The sequence below is a fragment of the Schistocerca gregaria genome, chromosome 3 (assembly GCF_023897955.1).
Source record: "Schistocerca gregaria isolate iqSchGreg1 chromosome 3, iqSchGreg1.2, whole genome shotgun sequence".
Classification (NCBI taxonomy): Eukaryota; Metazoa; Arthropoda; class Insecta; order Orthoptera; family Acrididae; genus Schistocerca; species Schistocerca gregaria.
The window spans coordinates 755,870,803-755,884,977 of record NC_064922.1 but is presented as its reverse complement, the minus strand read 5'-3'; the positions used below and the strand labels follow the sequence as shown (position 1 = coordinate 755,884,977).

At 44.3% G+C, this 14,175-nt stretch overlaps 1 protein-coding gene across 1 annotated transcript in view; it reads right to left on the bottom strand.

The window, feature by feature from the left end:
* LOC126353934 (uncharacterized) overlaps positions 1 to 8,507 on the bottom strand; it is a 336,644-nt gene extending 328,137 nt beyond the window's left edge. Inside the window, exon 1 of the mRNA XM_050003196.1 lies at positions 7,167 to 8,507. Coding sequence (XP_049859153.1) covers positions 7,167 to 7,541 — 375 coding nt within the window. The 5' untranslated portion in view covers positions 7,542 to 8,507. The remainder of the gene's footprint in view (positions 1 to 7,166) is intronic.
* Positions 8,508 to 14,175: the final 5,668 nt, after the last annotated feature.

Genomic DNA, 14,175 nt, shown 5'->3' with positions numbered 1-14,175 from the left:
CGAGTGCCCTCCACTTGTCCGTAATGGGTAAAATTGGTCTCCCAGGTCGACCACTCTTGTGTCGAATCGTGACCATCACAGAACTTAGAGCACCATTCCGCTACGGTGACTGTCGACAGACATCATACCCCATAAGCATTTTTCATTCTGCTATGGATATCTACCCAAGAACAGCAAGTTCGTCCTGTTTGGACGCATTTGCAAATAACGTCGCCGTAATTCGCGTTACCGCTTTTACCACACGCACGTCGGAAAGCCACGAATGTCATACTAATCCCACGCTTACATGTCGGTGCTTATATACCAGCAACGGAGTCGCGTTGCATGTACGCTGCAGCAACGACCTCGAACAGAGGCTTTTTGATCGTCCCTTACAGTATACAGTTTGGCTTTAGCCTCTTGTCTGACGCACGGATGTTTCCTGCGTGCAGATTACTGCCTACTAGTCAAAATGTGCGAAGTGTAAAACTCAGACAAACAGTACTCGTATCAGGTAGTTTAATTAAGACGCAAAAGAGGCAGATGGTGGCAGCAGGCACACTCATTCACTTGACAGTAAACGAATGAAAACACAAGCAGAATGTGTACCGATCATTATGTCAACCGTCTGTAGTTGAAGGTTTGTGTGAGAAGGTACATATGTTATTATCTATGATGATATGATTGAAACACTCTATGAACGGTACAGCCCACCTTGGGGTTTACTGGCAGGATATGGTCCTCATTATGCGCACGTTCACCCAACCTGCAGCCAATTAAACAAAGAATTACGACATTAAATTATAGTTTGGTGGTTGCACCAATGAAAAGGTAAGTACCGAGGGGCAAGCGGTACGTGAAATCCAGGCACGTCGTCACAAAGTGTTCCGATCCACGTGTCTGTATGGTGTCATTAGCTGAGGGTGGGGCTCTGCGAATAGTATATGTTGTAAATCCCCTGGGCTGTATATGTTGTAGATCCCTTGGGCTGCTGCCTTTAGTTCTTTTAAACGATGTCTTGTGTACAGTACAGGCATTACTTGAACAAAAATTGCTTCATTATTACTTTGATTTTATTCAATTGTTGATGGTGAGCGGAAGTCAGCCAGAAATCGGTTTTAGGTTACATTATCCAAAAGTACCGTTACCGGTTTCGAATTTCCTACAATTCATCAGACAGATTTTGTTAAGCTTACATCAATACAGATTATACATTGATTTCCTGTCAATTGCCGTAAAATGTCCATATGGAGCATTTGTTTCAGCAGTTTTCTTCCACGGAAATACATTCTTAAAAATGTTCCAGTCGTAAACGCACCACATCAAAACACATGGTGCAAATTGAAAATTCGTTTTGGATCCGAACGAAAGAGGTTTGCAATGCAGTGAAATGTTTGTGATTGTGAAAATACAAACACCCTTGAGAATGTATTACATTGGAAGAAAACTGCTAATACAAATGCACCAGATGGACATTTCACGGCAACTGGCAGGAAACCAATGTATAATATGTATTGATGAAAACATGAAAAAAACTGTATGATGATGTAAGAAATTCGAAATCAGTAATGGTACTTTTGAATAAAGTAACCTAAAACCAATCTCTGGCTGGTTACCGTACGCCATCAGGAATTTATTTCATATAATAGCCACGGTCTCCAATCATATCTATATATGACAAAGTTGCATTTGCTTTTATTGTTCCATTTGCTTAAGGCACTGTCGACTCCAGCAAGTGGGCCGGCCGGAGCGGCCGAGCGGTTCTAGACGCTACAGTCTGGAACCGCGCCACCGCTACGGTCGCAGGTTCGAATCCTGCCTCGGGCATGGATGTGTGTGATGTCCTCAGGTTAGTTAGGTTTAAGTAGTTCTAAGTTCTAGGGGATTGATGACCGCAGCAGTTAAGTCCCATAGTGCTCATAGCCATTCCAGCAAGTGGACGAGTTACGTCACCGGTACCGGCACCGAGCGCTAGTGCACGAGGGTCAAAGCCAGCTCTGTAACGTTTTTAATGACGTCATGTTTACGTGAATGGTACACTGTGATACATTTTTGAGCGGATGTTGTGGATAGGAAGTGGATTACCGAATAACAAAACACAGAATGGAATTCGTAACGAACAAAAGAATAACCATACTGATTAATGCGCCCATGGTAGCTAAACAACAAATGCTTTGCAAAAGTTATTTGGAGTCATCAATATAAATTGAAAACTCAGTATTCGGGAGCAGTCGGATAATGTTACGTATTGAAATCTTTTTAGTTCTGTAATTTCTCGAAATTACGCCGTTTGTACCTTCCGAGGAGACCAGTGACCATTCTTGCGGATTACATTATATAGGTCAATATTTTAGTTACATAATATATTATTAAAATTGATTATTGTTTTCGGCTTTTCAGCCATCATCAGAACTAAAAACTTACCTTTTGAAATATATGACACAGAGTTGTATTAATACTTCCTTTATTATTGCTGACACCACCAGTTTAGGCAATGTACCGACATATCGGTATGAAAAAGATAAATATTACTCTCTAATTTGGAAAACCACATATCTCATACAAAATCTTCACAGCTGGGCATACACAAGGTATCTCTCCTGACAGTCTTCAGGAGCATTTTCTCTGGTGTTTCGGCAGGTATTTGCAATTTTATTTTTGCAACGTATAGCTGGAGTCAGCGCAGACAAATACTAGAATGAGAATTTTCACTCTGCAGCGGAGTGAGCACTGATATGAAACTTCCTGTGGCCTGACCGAGACTCGAACTCGGGACCTTTGCCTTTCGTGGGCAAGTGCTCTACCATCTGAGCTACCGAAGCACGACTCACGGCCGGTACTCACAGCTTTACTTCTGCCAGTATCTCGTCTCCTTCCTTCCAAACTTTACAGAAGTTCTTCTGCGAACCTTGCAGAACTAGCACTCTTGAAAGAAAGGATATTGCGGAGACCTGGCTTAGCCACAGCCTGCGGGATGTTTCCAGAATGCACGTCCTTCATACGGCGCGCAATGTCGATGGAAAGCGTCTGTTCGTTTCCCGTTGTAAAGAAAATGACTTTTGAATTTTACGAGCCCATTCGACAGAGCGGTTGCAGTTAAGTTTAATGATATTCATTTTACCTGTATGTATTAACAGGGACAGTAAAATACGAGCAATAACGAGAACTCCAGGAGCGACGGTTCCACCTTGGCCCGTGCTGACTGTAACCGCCAAGCATGCAGCGCTACTGAGCCGCTGCTGGGGTATCGGTTATTCCTCGTGTTTTACTGTTCGTGTTAATACATATCGGCAAAGCGAATGTCACACTAGACTAATCTTGCAGCCCTCTCTCGAATGGACACGTAAAATTCCAATTTAAAAATAATTTTGTTTAAAATGGGAAACAAACTGAAGTTTTCAAAAATATTCAAATATGTGTGAAATCTTATGGGACTTAACTGCTAAGGTCATCAGTCCCTAAGCTTACACACCACTTAACCTAAATTATCCTAAGGACAAACACACACACCCATGCCCAAGGGAGAGACGTGTGTGCCTAGGGTTTTTAAGTTTTGAGATGTGTCTGGACTCTGGCCTAAAATTTTACGCTGTAGCTTTTAGTGTATTGCAGCGTGGCTGACTCCTCCCCTTTTTTTCTTGCGGTCAGCCAGCCACTTTCATCTGCTACATTGTTTTAGCTTCCTCTATCGTTTTCTTCCTGTGTTGTCCATGTTTTACTGCTGACGCTCTGCTTCATCCCACGCTTTGGTGTGGGTGAGCACATGTTTTTCAACGATTGTTACCCATGCTTTCTGTTCCGTTTTATATTCCTGTTCTGGGATTTTCTCACTAAGTTACTGAACGGGCGCTGAAGACCTTGCTGTCGTGCGCCCAAAACCCCTCTACTACTACTACTACTACTATTATGCCCAAGGGAGGACTCGAACCTCCGCCAGGACCAGCCACGCAGTCCATGACTGAAGTTTTCCACCGACTCTGGGCGTCGTATGAAAGACACGATACATAGGATTTGTTTGAACTAACACCAGCTACGGATTGCAAAAACTAAATTGCAGATATCCGTCGAAATACCAGAAAAATGCGCCTGACGACCCAAAGGAGAGTTTCATCCGCCGTTCTAATGGGCCATACGCTTTTTTGTGTTGAAACACTTATTGCCTTTCTATACAGGGTGTCCCAGGATAAATGGTCGATATTCAGGGATATGATAGCAATGATCATTCAAAGCAAAATACTAAGTATGTGCTCTAAAATGCATAACGTATGAGCTATGAGCACTACTTCATGATCGATACTATGAACCAAATATCTTTTACTGCAAGTTCTTTGCTTTCCATATTTTGAGAGTTGGTATTACGGACAAAAATAAGTAAAAAGAGTCGAGTAAACTTGCTTCTAAACTACCACGCCAGCTATCAGCACTTACTGATCTTCGCTACTCTACTCTACTCTAAAACACGTACTGACAGTTTTTTCGTGCTTTAGTCGGTACTACCTCCTCCCAAAATAAAGTAAGCGAAGAGGATGCAGAATAAGAGATTTGTTTCACAGTACCAAAGATAAAGAAGTGCACTTTATGACTACGATTAGAAAATATTTTAGTGAAGACAGTTACTTTATATTTTAAAATTTATTGCATATATATATATATATATATATATATATATATATATATATATATTGTTTTTAATGAAATAGTCTACAAGATTCTATAAATATTTTAAATTTTTAAGCATTGGTAGAAGAAATTACTTTCCCTAATGAATCTCGAATTCAGTATTTTCACGTTCGGGACCTTACTTGGACATCAATATATTTTTAAAAAGTATGTTGATGGTAAAAGTCAACAACAATTAACGAAATTTGCGTTTTATAAATTCTTTTCTAGGGCGGGCATAAAGTGGATCCCCTCTCCCCCACTGGTAGTATACGTTATTAAAAGTGTGTTGATATTGCTAAGAGCTATAAAATATTTTCAGGTGCTTAACTCTGTTTACACAGTAGTATCTCTTTTAGCTATATTGTTATTATAAGTCAACAACCATCGACGAATTCTGTTTCTTTTTTCATTTTTTTTCGGTTGGGCATAAAGTATTTCCCTTCCCCTCCTCCCCCCCCCCCCCTGGTAATGTGCGGTATGAAAAATACGTTGGTATTTCTGGAGTTAAGGTATCATGTTAGAGCCCGTGCTTACTAGACTCTTTTGCTTCGTATGATAGTTACTGTCATATTCACGAACAATGACTATTCCTTCTCCGACCTCCTATGTATGAACAACACTGCATAAATTTTATATGAAATATATGGCTCTCCGTGTCAGAAATGGTTATGACATCTGAGAAATATTAATTTATTTCATATCTAGAAGATGGTACATTACCGGAACCACTAGCAGTAGTGCAGCTCTGCATCACGCATTTCATAAAATACGTTTAAATGCTATTGAAACTCACCTACTAGTTCTTTACAAATCTAGCTGCGACACGTAGTCAGTAGTGATCATAATCACGTGACAGTCAGTTTTAATAAAATATTATGCATCCGAGACACTGCCGTTTATAAAATAGCTCTGAGCACTATGGGACTTAACGTCTGAGGTCATCAGTCCCCTACACTTAGAACTACTTAAACCTAACTAACCTAAGGACATCACGCACATCCATGCCCGAGGCAGGATTCGAACCTGCGACCGTAGCGGCGTTTATAATGTAGCTGTTATAATTTATTTGTATTAACCCTGTCGCTACTGTGGGCTAGTATGCAATTCCTGCTACTCCGTTACCCAGATGTTGTGGACGTGTATATCCACTCCACTTGGGTTTTGCTAGTGCTATGGACATCTGAATGCGTCCTGAGCCACCGACCTCTCACCTTGCGGACGAGTTGTTTCCATATGTCGGCGAATAAAGAAGTTTGAATATTTCTCACACAACGTATGTGCCTCATTGGGTGCTATCATTTGCAAAACCTTTGCGATGCGCAGGGATGTGAATTTAGGTAGCTTATCTACATTTCATTCACTGCTATGTATGAGCTAAAATCAACAATACGCAAAGATTCCGCAGTGCGTTTTTACCGCCACAAACTCTTTAAAATTTCGTGCAACGTTTTACGTAATTTGATGAAGCCCAGTACGTGCGACGGACAAAGAAAAGAAATTCAGTTTTTTATCGAGGGAAGATATGAAACTGGAAAACGGGCGAAAACGAATAAAATTTAACTTAATATTTTTGAATAATTGGATGATAAGTATTTCGTATCGGTACTAGCATTTGGGAAGCAGTATAGTGATAACAAAACCTCGCCTCAGCACGGAATGCAAAGAGTATGTCTGCAACAGTAAAAGGGTTAAACCTGTCTCATTAAGGGGGGCAGGACGTTAAACGGGCCGACTTTGAGCAGGGAGGGACCACAGGACATTTTAACTTCCGCTGTCTATACTTTTACAAGTAAGTTCATAAAACTTTGTCAGCATGACCAGGAAGGATTCAGGATTCACACTCGTAGCAGCTGATGTTCAAAAACATAACAAAACAATTTATTTTTTTTACATGTGAAATTTCATCATTTTTTCAGTTACTATTGGCTGCACTTGTTGCTATATGTACACTTTTCTTCATAAGTAAGAGAGACTGTTCGATGAATTTTGCACAGCCTACAAACCATACTTACAGGTGTCTGAAACTCTAGAATCTATTTAATTTATGAAAAAATGAATGAGCTGTTACATTTTAAACTTTATGTTTAGAAAAAAATCAAATTTTGTGGTTAATTATCTCAATTTTTACCACAATTTTTAATAGATTTGGAAAATTCTAGTGTTTCATACACCTGTAAGTACAGTTTGTATGCTGTGTAAAATTCATCAAAGACTCTCTCTTACTTGTGAAGAAAAATGTACCTATAGCAACAAATGCAGCCAACAGTAAGTGAAAAAATGACGAAATTTCAGATCTAATAAATTTATTTTGTTATGTTCTTGAGATTCCACTGCTATGAGTGTGAATCTTGAATCCTTCCTGGTCATGCTGACAAAGTTTTTCGAATTTATTTGTAAAAGTATAGACAGTAGAAAATAAAACGTCATGTGGTGCCTCTCCTGCTCCAAGTCGGCCCATTTGACGTCCTACCCCCCTTGAGCTGCGTTTCAGAGGTAACGTTTTAAGTGAGAGTGTCGGGAGATACCTGGTCGGAATGCGAGCCGCCGTACTGGGGGCCGCCGGGGGCGGAGGCCGAGGTGGAGGCGGCGCCCTGCAGGAAGCCGTCGACCCAGCGCGAGGAGCGCCACTGCATCTTCTGCACGTTGTTGCGGCGCGGCGGCGTGCGCTCGGGGCGGATGCGCTCGCCCCAGGAGGCGGCGGGGGCGGCGGCGGCATGGTGCTGGTGGCCCTCCGCCTCCACCAGCGGCGGCGGAGGCAGCGTCGACCTCCGGGGCTGCGGCTGCGGCTGGGCCGGGGGCGGCAGCGTCTGCTGCTGGCGGCGGCGCTCCCTGTCGCCGTCCCCCTTGTCTGTCTTCCGCTGCCCCACTTTGAGCAGCGTCCCGTCCAGAGAGGCGCGCATAACGTCTCCGTATCGCTGTCACGCCCACCTTGACACTGTTCGTACCGCGAGATCTGCTCTCGTAACGTACACGCAGACACTCGGGATCTTTTTCACCCGGTCTGCTGCGTGGCCCAGATACACTGTGTAGATACCACTGCCAGTTCGCTGCAGGGCGTCAACAGTCCGAATCCAAATTTTCCTTTCTGCCAGTAAGGTCTATTCTGTAAGAGGAACACTTCGAGGTACCGACTTCTGTAATATTTGATACTGAAAACTTACAGAAGGGGGATTTGTGTCTTCCACTGAAATAGTTCGACTATTTTATTGACTAATGCGTGAAAAAGTCTGTGCAAACACTACCCCTCTTAGCATTAACACAATAGAAGGACAGCTGCAAGCAAACCCCGAACGTCTGTTAAAATAAGTAAAGTCTTCAACGACGCAAACAGTTCTATCCACTGCTGGATGTGAGTCCACTTCACACCTCACCCTTCTCGGCTGACCTATGTTCAGCTGCGAACTGACAGCCGCTAATCGACGCCACACGACTGTTACTCACCGACCAACTGGTGCACTACAGAACCGCACAGAAACTGCCATATGCGTGTCTCCGTCAAAAGAGCTTCGCCCCGCGACATAGTGTACCATGGGAACGCTGAAGGCACCACACAGTCCGTGTCGAGACACGCAATGTTGACGAACTGAACTGCAACACAGTGAGTCCACAACTGGATTCGAGTGTTATTATTAGCTGTCCGGAGGTAGCAAGACCCCTCAGCTGGCCGATAGGTACGTGCCGTCTCGGTAAGGACGTGACGAGCGATCTTCACACGGCAACGACGCTTCTTTCGTAGGAATAGAGTCGAGACGCCTCAAGAGTTGTCAGCGGACGAGGTTCCGCCTGCAGAAGACGTCGGTGCGCGAGACGCGGCCGGAGACGAGTGAAGCGGGGCGCGCGCTGCAGCAGGCTCAGCAGAGGAGCAGGTGGCGAGAGCGACTGGCGAGGAAGGCCTCGGCGCGGAGGAACAGAGCGAGCAGCGGGCGGCCTCCGACCGGCCACCTGCTGGAGGGGCGGCGGCGCGGTTCAACGAACCCGCCTTTTCTGTCTGCGCTGACCCCGGAACAAGGCGCCGTGCCCATCAGCGTTTCTGCTTGCTTAGCGGTACTGCCCCAATACACCAGCTCGCCACATTTACATAAGACAATGCTCACTGCTTTCGAACAATTACTGACTCCGACCTTAAACTTCCCCATCGTGACTACTCAGAATTCTCACTTACTGCTTAGCAGAGGCTTCATCGAATCACTTTCTTCTTCTCTACCGTTCCACTCACAAACACCACACGGAAAAAACGAACACTTAAATCTACCCGTGAGAGACCAGTTTCCCGCTTTTTTATTGCAGTGACCATTTTTCCCTGTCTAGAGCCAACAAAATTCAGGGTGGCTTGATAAGTCTGGTAAAAGAGCAAGGAAACCAATGTTTGTTTCGTAAACGACTCACCTTACTTCTAGACATAATCTCCCGTGAGAGATATACACATCGTCCACCGATCCTCCAGCTCTTTCATCCCATGGGAAAAATAGTTTCTGACAGACTATCCATAATATTCGTTGACTGCGACTATCACTTCCCTATTTGACAAAAATTTCTTCCCAGCGAGCCTAAGTTGTAACTTAGGGAAAAGGAAGAAGTCACTTGGGGCTACATCTGGTGAATAGGGTAAGTGAGGAACCAATTCAAATCCCAATTCGTGCACTTCCACTATTGTTATCGCTGATGAGCGGAATGGCGCATTATCCTGGTGAAAGTTCTTTTCAGCGCGCCCGACCTCGATCTTTTTTTCATCCAACGCAAGATTCAATTTATTCACCAAGGAACCATAATATGGTCCAGTTATGATTCTGCCATTTCCCATTATACCCTGGTAATCCCAAAAAAACAGTGGCCATCACCTTATCAGCTGGCAAAAAAAATTTCAAATATTCAAATTTGTGTGAATTTCTAAGGGACCAAACTGCTGAAGCCATCGGTTCCTAGACTTACACACTACTTAAATTAACTTCTGCTAAGAACGACAGACACACCCACGCCCGCGGGAGGACTCGAACTTCCGGCGGGAGGGGCCGCGCAACCAGTGACATGTTGCCTCAGCGCGGGCCGGCTGCGGTGGCCGAGCGGTTCTAGGCGCTTTAGTCCGGAACCGCCCGACCGCTACTGTCGCAGGTTCGAATCCTGCCTCGGGCATGGATGTGTGTGATGTCTTTAGGTTAGTTAGGTTTAAGTAGTCCTAAGTTCTAGGGGACTGATGACGTCAGATGTTAAGTCCCATAGTGCTCAGAACCATTTTAACCATTTTGAACTCCGCGCGGCCTGGCAAAAAGTTCTTTACCTTCTTCGGTGTTCTATCACCAGTTCAACTTGCGTACCATATCCGTGACACTCATTCCCGTTTTTCGGGATAATACGAAACGAGCTGACCTTCCTTGAACGTTTTCAATGTTCTCCATCACCCAACGAGCAGAAATGTAGCTTGTTTAAGTAGACGAGAAGATGTAATGTCATTTGATAGCGCATCTGCATCTACAAGGTGTCCAAGACATCCTCGCAGGTATCTTGGCTTTCTGCAATTGTGTATGTGCAGGGTGTTTCGCATCTCATGTTACGAGCATATAGAGGCTGTAGAGGGGACATAATAGATCAAGTTTTCAAAATGTGTGTGAAATCCTATGGGACTTAACTGCTAAGGTCATCCGTCTCTAAGCTTACACATTACTTAACCTAAGGACAAACACACACACCCATGCCCGAGGAAGGACTGGAACCTCCGCCAGAACCAGCCGCACAGTCGATGACTGCAGCGCCCAAGACCGCCCGGCTAATCCCGAGCGGGGATCAGGTTTTACATAGGAACCCATGTTACAGGGGAAACAAGATGTACAGATTTCACTCGATTTTCTATGATACTGCAACAATTGCTCGATATGAGGACCAACAAGTTCCATGCACCCAGTGTATCTGCACTGCATTATTTCTGTCCAACATGCATGGTGTATCGTTAATCGTTTCTGCCGCAGCTATGATCCGTACAACCAGATCTGCCTTGAACAGGAGAGGGGTCTCGTAACCAAGACTTCTCATGTGGCCCCACAAGAAAAAGTCCAAAGTGGTTAAAAGTGGGGATCTAGGTGGCCAAACATGTGGTCCACCTCGATATTCTTCTGGTTTCGGACACGAACTGCAAAATATATTGCCTCGCCATCGTGCTGGAACCACAATTCGTGCCGAATGTCCAATGGCACATCTCCCAAAAACTCCGCCAGCACTTGTTGCAGGAATATCAAGTACCCGGCATCCGTTAGGTGAGGAGGAAGAATGTACAGCCCAATCACACAAGCGTCGCAGGTACTGGCCCAGACACTGATATCAAAAGTGTGCTCAAAACTTCGTGTACACGTGGCTTTGGTGTTTTCTTGATCCCAGACTAGCTATTTCAAGCATTCGAAACACCATCCCTGTTGAAATGTTCTTCATCGGTGAACAAAATTCGCCTTGAAAACTGAGGAACATCCACAGAATGGTCCAGAAGCAAAGTACAGAAATTGACACTTGACACAAAAACCACAGGGAGCATGACTTGTACCTTTGAGCGAGATACGGGTGGAGCTACTGTTCATGCAGAACACGCCAGAGAAACGAGTGAGGCATATGAAATCACGTGCAATGGCTCGAACACCCGTCGATGGATATTTTGATCTGCTCTCTTTATATGGATGTAAATTTGTAGTCCGTCACAAACGTCGATTTTGTGGCCTTTATTGAAAGTGTCCAATATCCTGAGATCATCCTTTACCATTTTTCTGGTGTGCCATATAGGAATGGGTACGTTCCTCGAACGCAGTTTGAAAGTTATCGGCAGTTTGTCCTATATATTGTGCATAGTGTTCATTGCAGGTAATATTGTGTATGCCAGATTTTTTGAATCTCTCATCTTTACTTTTAAGATTAGGGGACAGTCTGTGACAATTTTTGCTAGTCGAAAAATCTATCTCATGTTCTTGGTCGTAAACATTGAAGTGTAGGCGATACATAATTTTGGAAATTTTGTGGTAAGGTCTTATGGGACCAAACTGCCGAGGTCATCGGTCCCTAAGCCTACACACTACTTAATCTAACTCAAACTAACTTACGCTATGGACAACACACATACCCATGCTCGAGGGAGGACTCGAACCTCCGACGGGGGGAGCAGCGCGGACCGTGACAAAACGCCTTAAACCGCGCGGCTATCCTGCGCGGCGTACCTGTAAATAGTTTTACAATCTACGCATCTATTTCATTAAGCTGTTACACAGAAATTTATTAAAGTGGAATTTCGTAATATTCGAAGTAGTCTACTTATCATCATAAGCATAATGTAAACGATGTAATTATACCTTTCTTACGTACCTGTAAAGAGTTTCACAATATACGTAACTATTCTTCATTTTCATTATCTTAATAAGTAGAAATCTATAACAATTGAGTTGTGGAACATTCAGAAGTAATTTCATCAGCTCTTACTGTTACGAAACGTAAGCGTCACTCACGGATTAGCCCATAGGCCTGCGACGACTGGCCGATTGCAACGCAGTACGAAAAGCGATCTGTAATCGTTGACCATGTGATCAAAATGTCGCCATCCCTTCCAGCCGTTGTTGCTACTAAAATCCGCTACCTATCTTTTTTCTCGTTCTTTTTTTATTTTTTAAAATAACGTCACTTTTATTGGAAAATAATCATTTAGTATTTCTTTTTTATTATTCCCATTTGACAAAAATACACAATTTAAGTGAAAATAAGAAAAGAAAAAGAGAAGAAGATTCGAAACAGAGACTCTCCTGTTACCAAACTATGGCGTTTTGCATTTTCTTTCTGTGACAGCAATGCACTTTATTAACAAACATTATAAAACAGGATACAATCAAATTGAGGCTGCCCTTAAGAACGACGACCACTCGAAAACATCCTACAGTGCAGACTCGGATATGTCTTCTTGGAATACTGCCTTGGTTGGCTGTCCGTGTCGAGAATCAAATCAGTGGTCCCATCAGAATAAACTTTTCTTACCCAGTGCTACCCAGCTGCTGGGGGGATACTCCGTGTCGATTATCAAATCAATGGTCCCACCAGAATCAACTTTTCTTACCCAATGCTACCCAGCTGCTGGGGGATACTCGAATGCATTTTTTAAGTAATTAGCAAAACTAAACTTTGTGTTCTGCCCTACGGCAGGTCTTGTCATGGGGGAAGCCTCGTCAGAGAGGTCCACCTCATGAGCGTCTAGAAAAGTGATTCCAGAGGTGGTTTCCCGTAATTAGCAAAGAGCTGACAATATCTGGTAACGTACTGCGATTGATCTTACAGTTCCTGTAAGGAAGTCCAAAAGTCAAGCATCTCTTCGAGACCGTCCCGAAAAGGGTAGTGCACAGAAAGTGCTTTGATCCAGTTAATTGCATGTGGCTTTGACTAAGGAAAACTGATCTGAACCGGACGAAGATGAATTGCGGGTTCGTCGCGTCAGGTGGCATTCGAAGATAGAAAGCAAGTATCATCTGACTTAGAAGCCACACATCCACGGAAGCTGCTCATTCCAAGCTATGGTCATCCATGTCTATTGCACGGCACCGCATGCACATGGAGGAGTCAGCCAGAACAATGTTGTGCCGTCTTCGCCCTCTCGGAAACTTTTCGTTGACCATGAAGTACCAGGTGGAGCGAATCTCCGTCGTGAAATACAGCTGGTGGATCGCTCGCCACACTGCTAGCCACGCCACTCGAGGGTGGCTTCTTTCAATCACATTCTAAGGAGGGTTCGTCATCAGCTCTACCGTACACATCACGTGCCATAGGAGTCCTGGTACTGGGGAGGTTCTCAGATTCTCGTGTACATACCTGCAATGGAGGAAGAATGCTTTGATGTGGAAGAGCACAGGCGAGATGTGAGCGAGTGCCGTAGGGGGCAGGCAGGACGGAGGCACCAGTTCATCAATGAGGAGACCGCTGAAACTGTATCGTCGACGGGTCCACATCTTGATCACGGTGTTGACGTAAAGGGCCGTCGCTCGTGCTCGAACGATGATAAGTCCGAGTCCTCCACTGCGAGGGGGGAGGATGAGGGCATCGTATTGCATTTTGAAGGAAGTCTATTACTAACAAAGTAGCCAAAGGTGGCTGGGTCCGCTGTGCCATTACTGGGATCAACGGTGGGATTAGCGCCAGATGAGGTATCCAGAACTTCATGTAGGTGTTAGTGAAGGCGACCTGTTGGACCATATCTAAAGCTCGGAGGGGTAGCATCGGATGTCCCCGTGGAGATCTAGTGAAGGGGGTTTATAATTCAACACAGTCATATGGCTGACGTCTTCCGTAAATAAGAAGCCTAAACACTGAAGTGTATGCATCGTCCACAGTGGTACTACACTCCTGTTCGTACCACAACACCTTTAAGCCTATGGCGGTGAAAGATGAGAATCTTCGCTTTGGTGCAATGGATCTCTTTCTGGTGATCGGGGGGTCGTGGGAGCATAGTAAGTTCTCGGAGAAGCGCAAAACAGAAGTCCATCGTTTGTTGGTGCCAGAGCGATTATTCTCTACTGCTCTACTGTAACT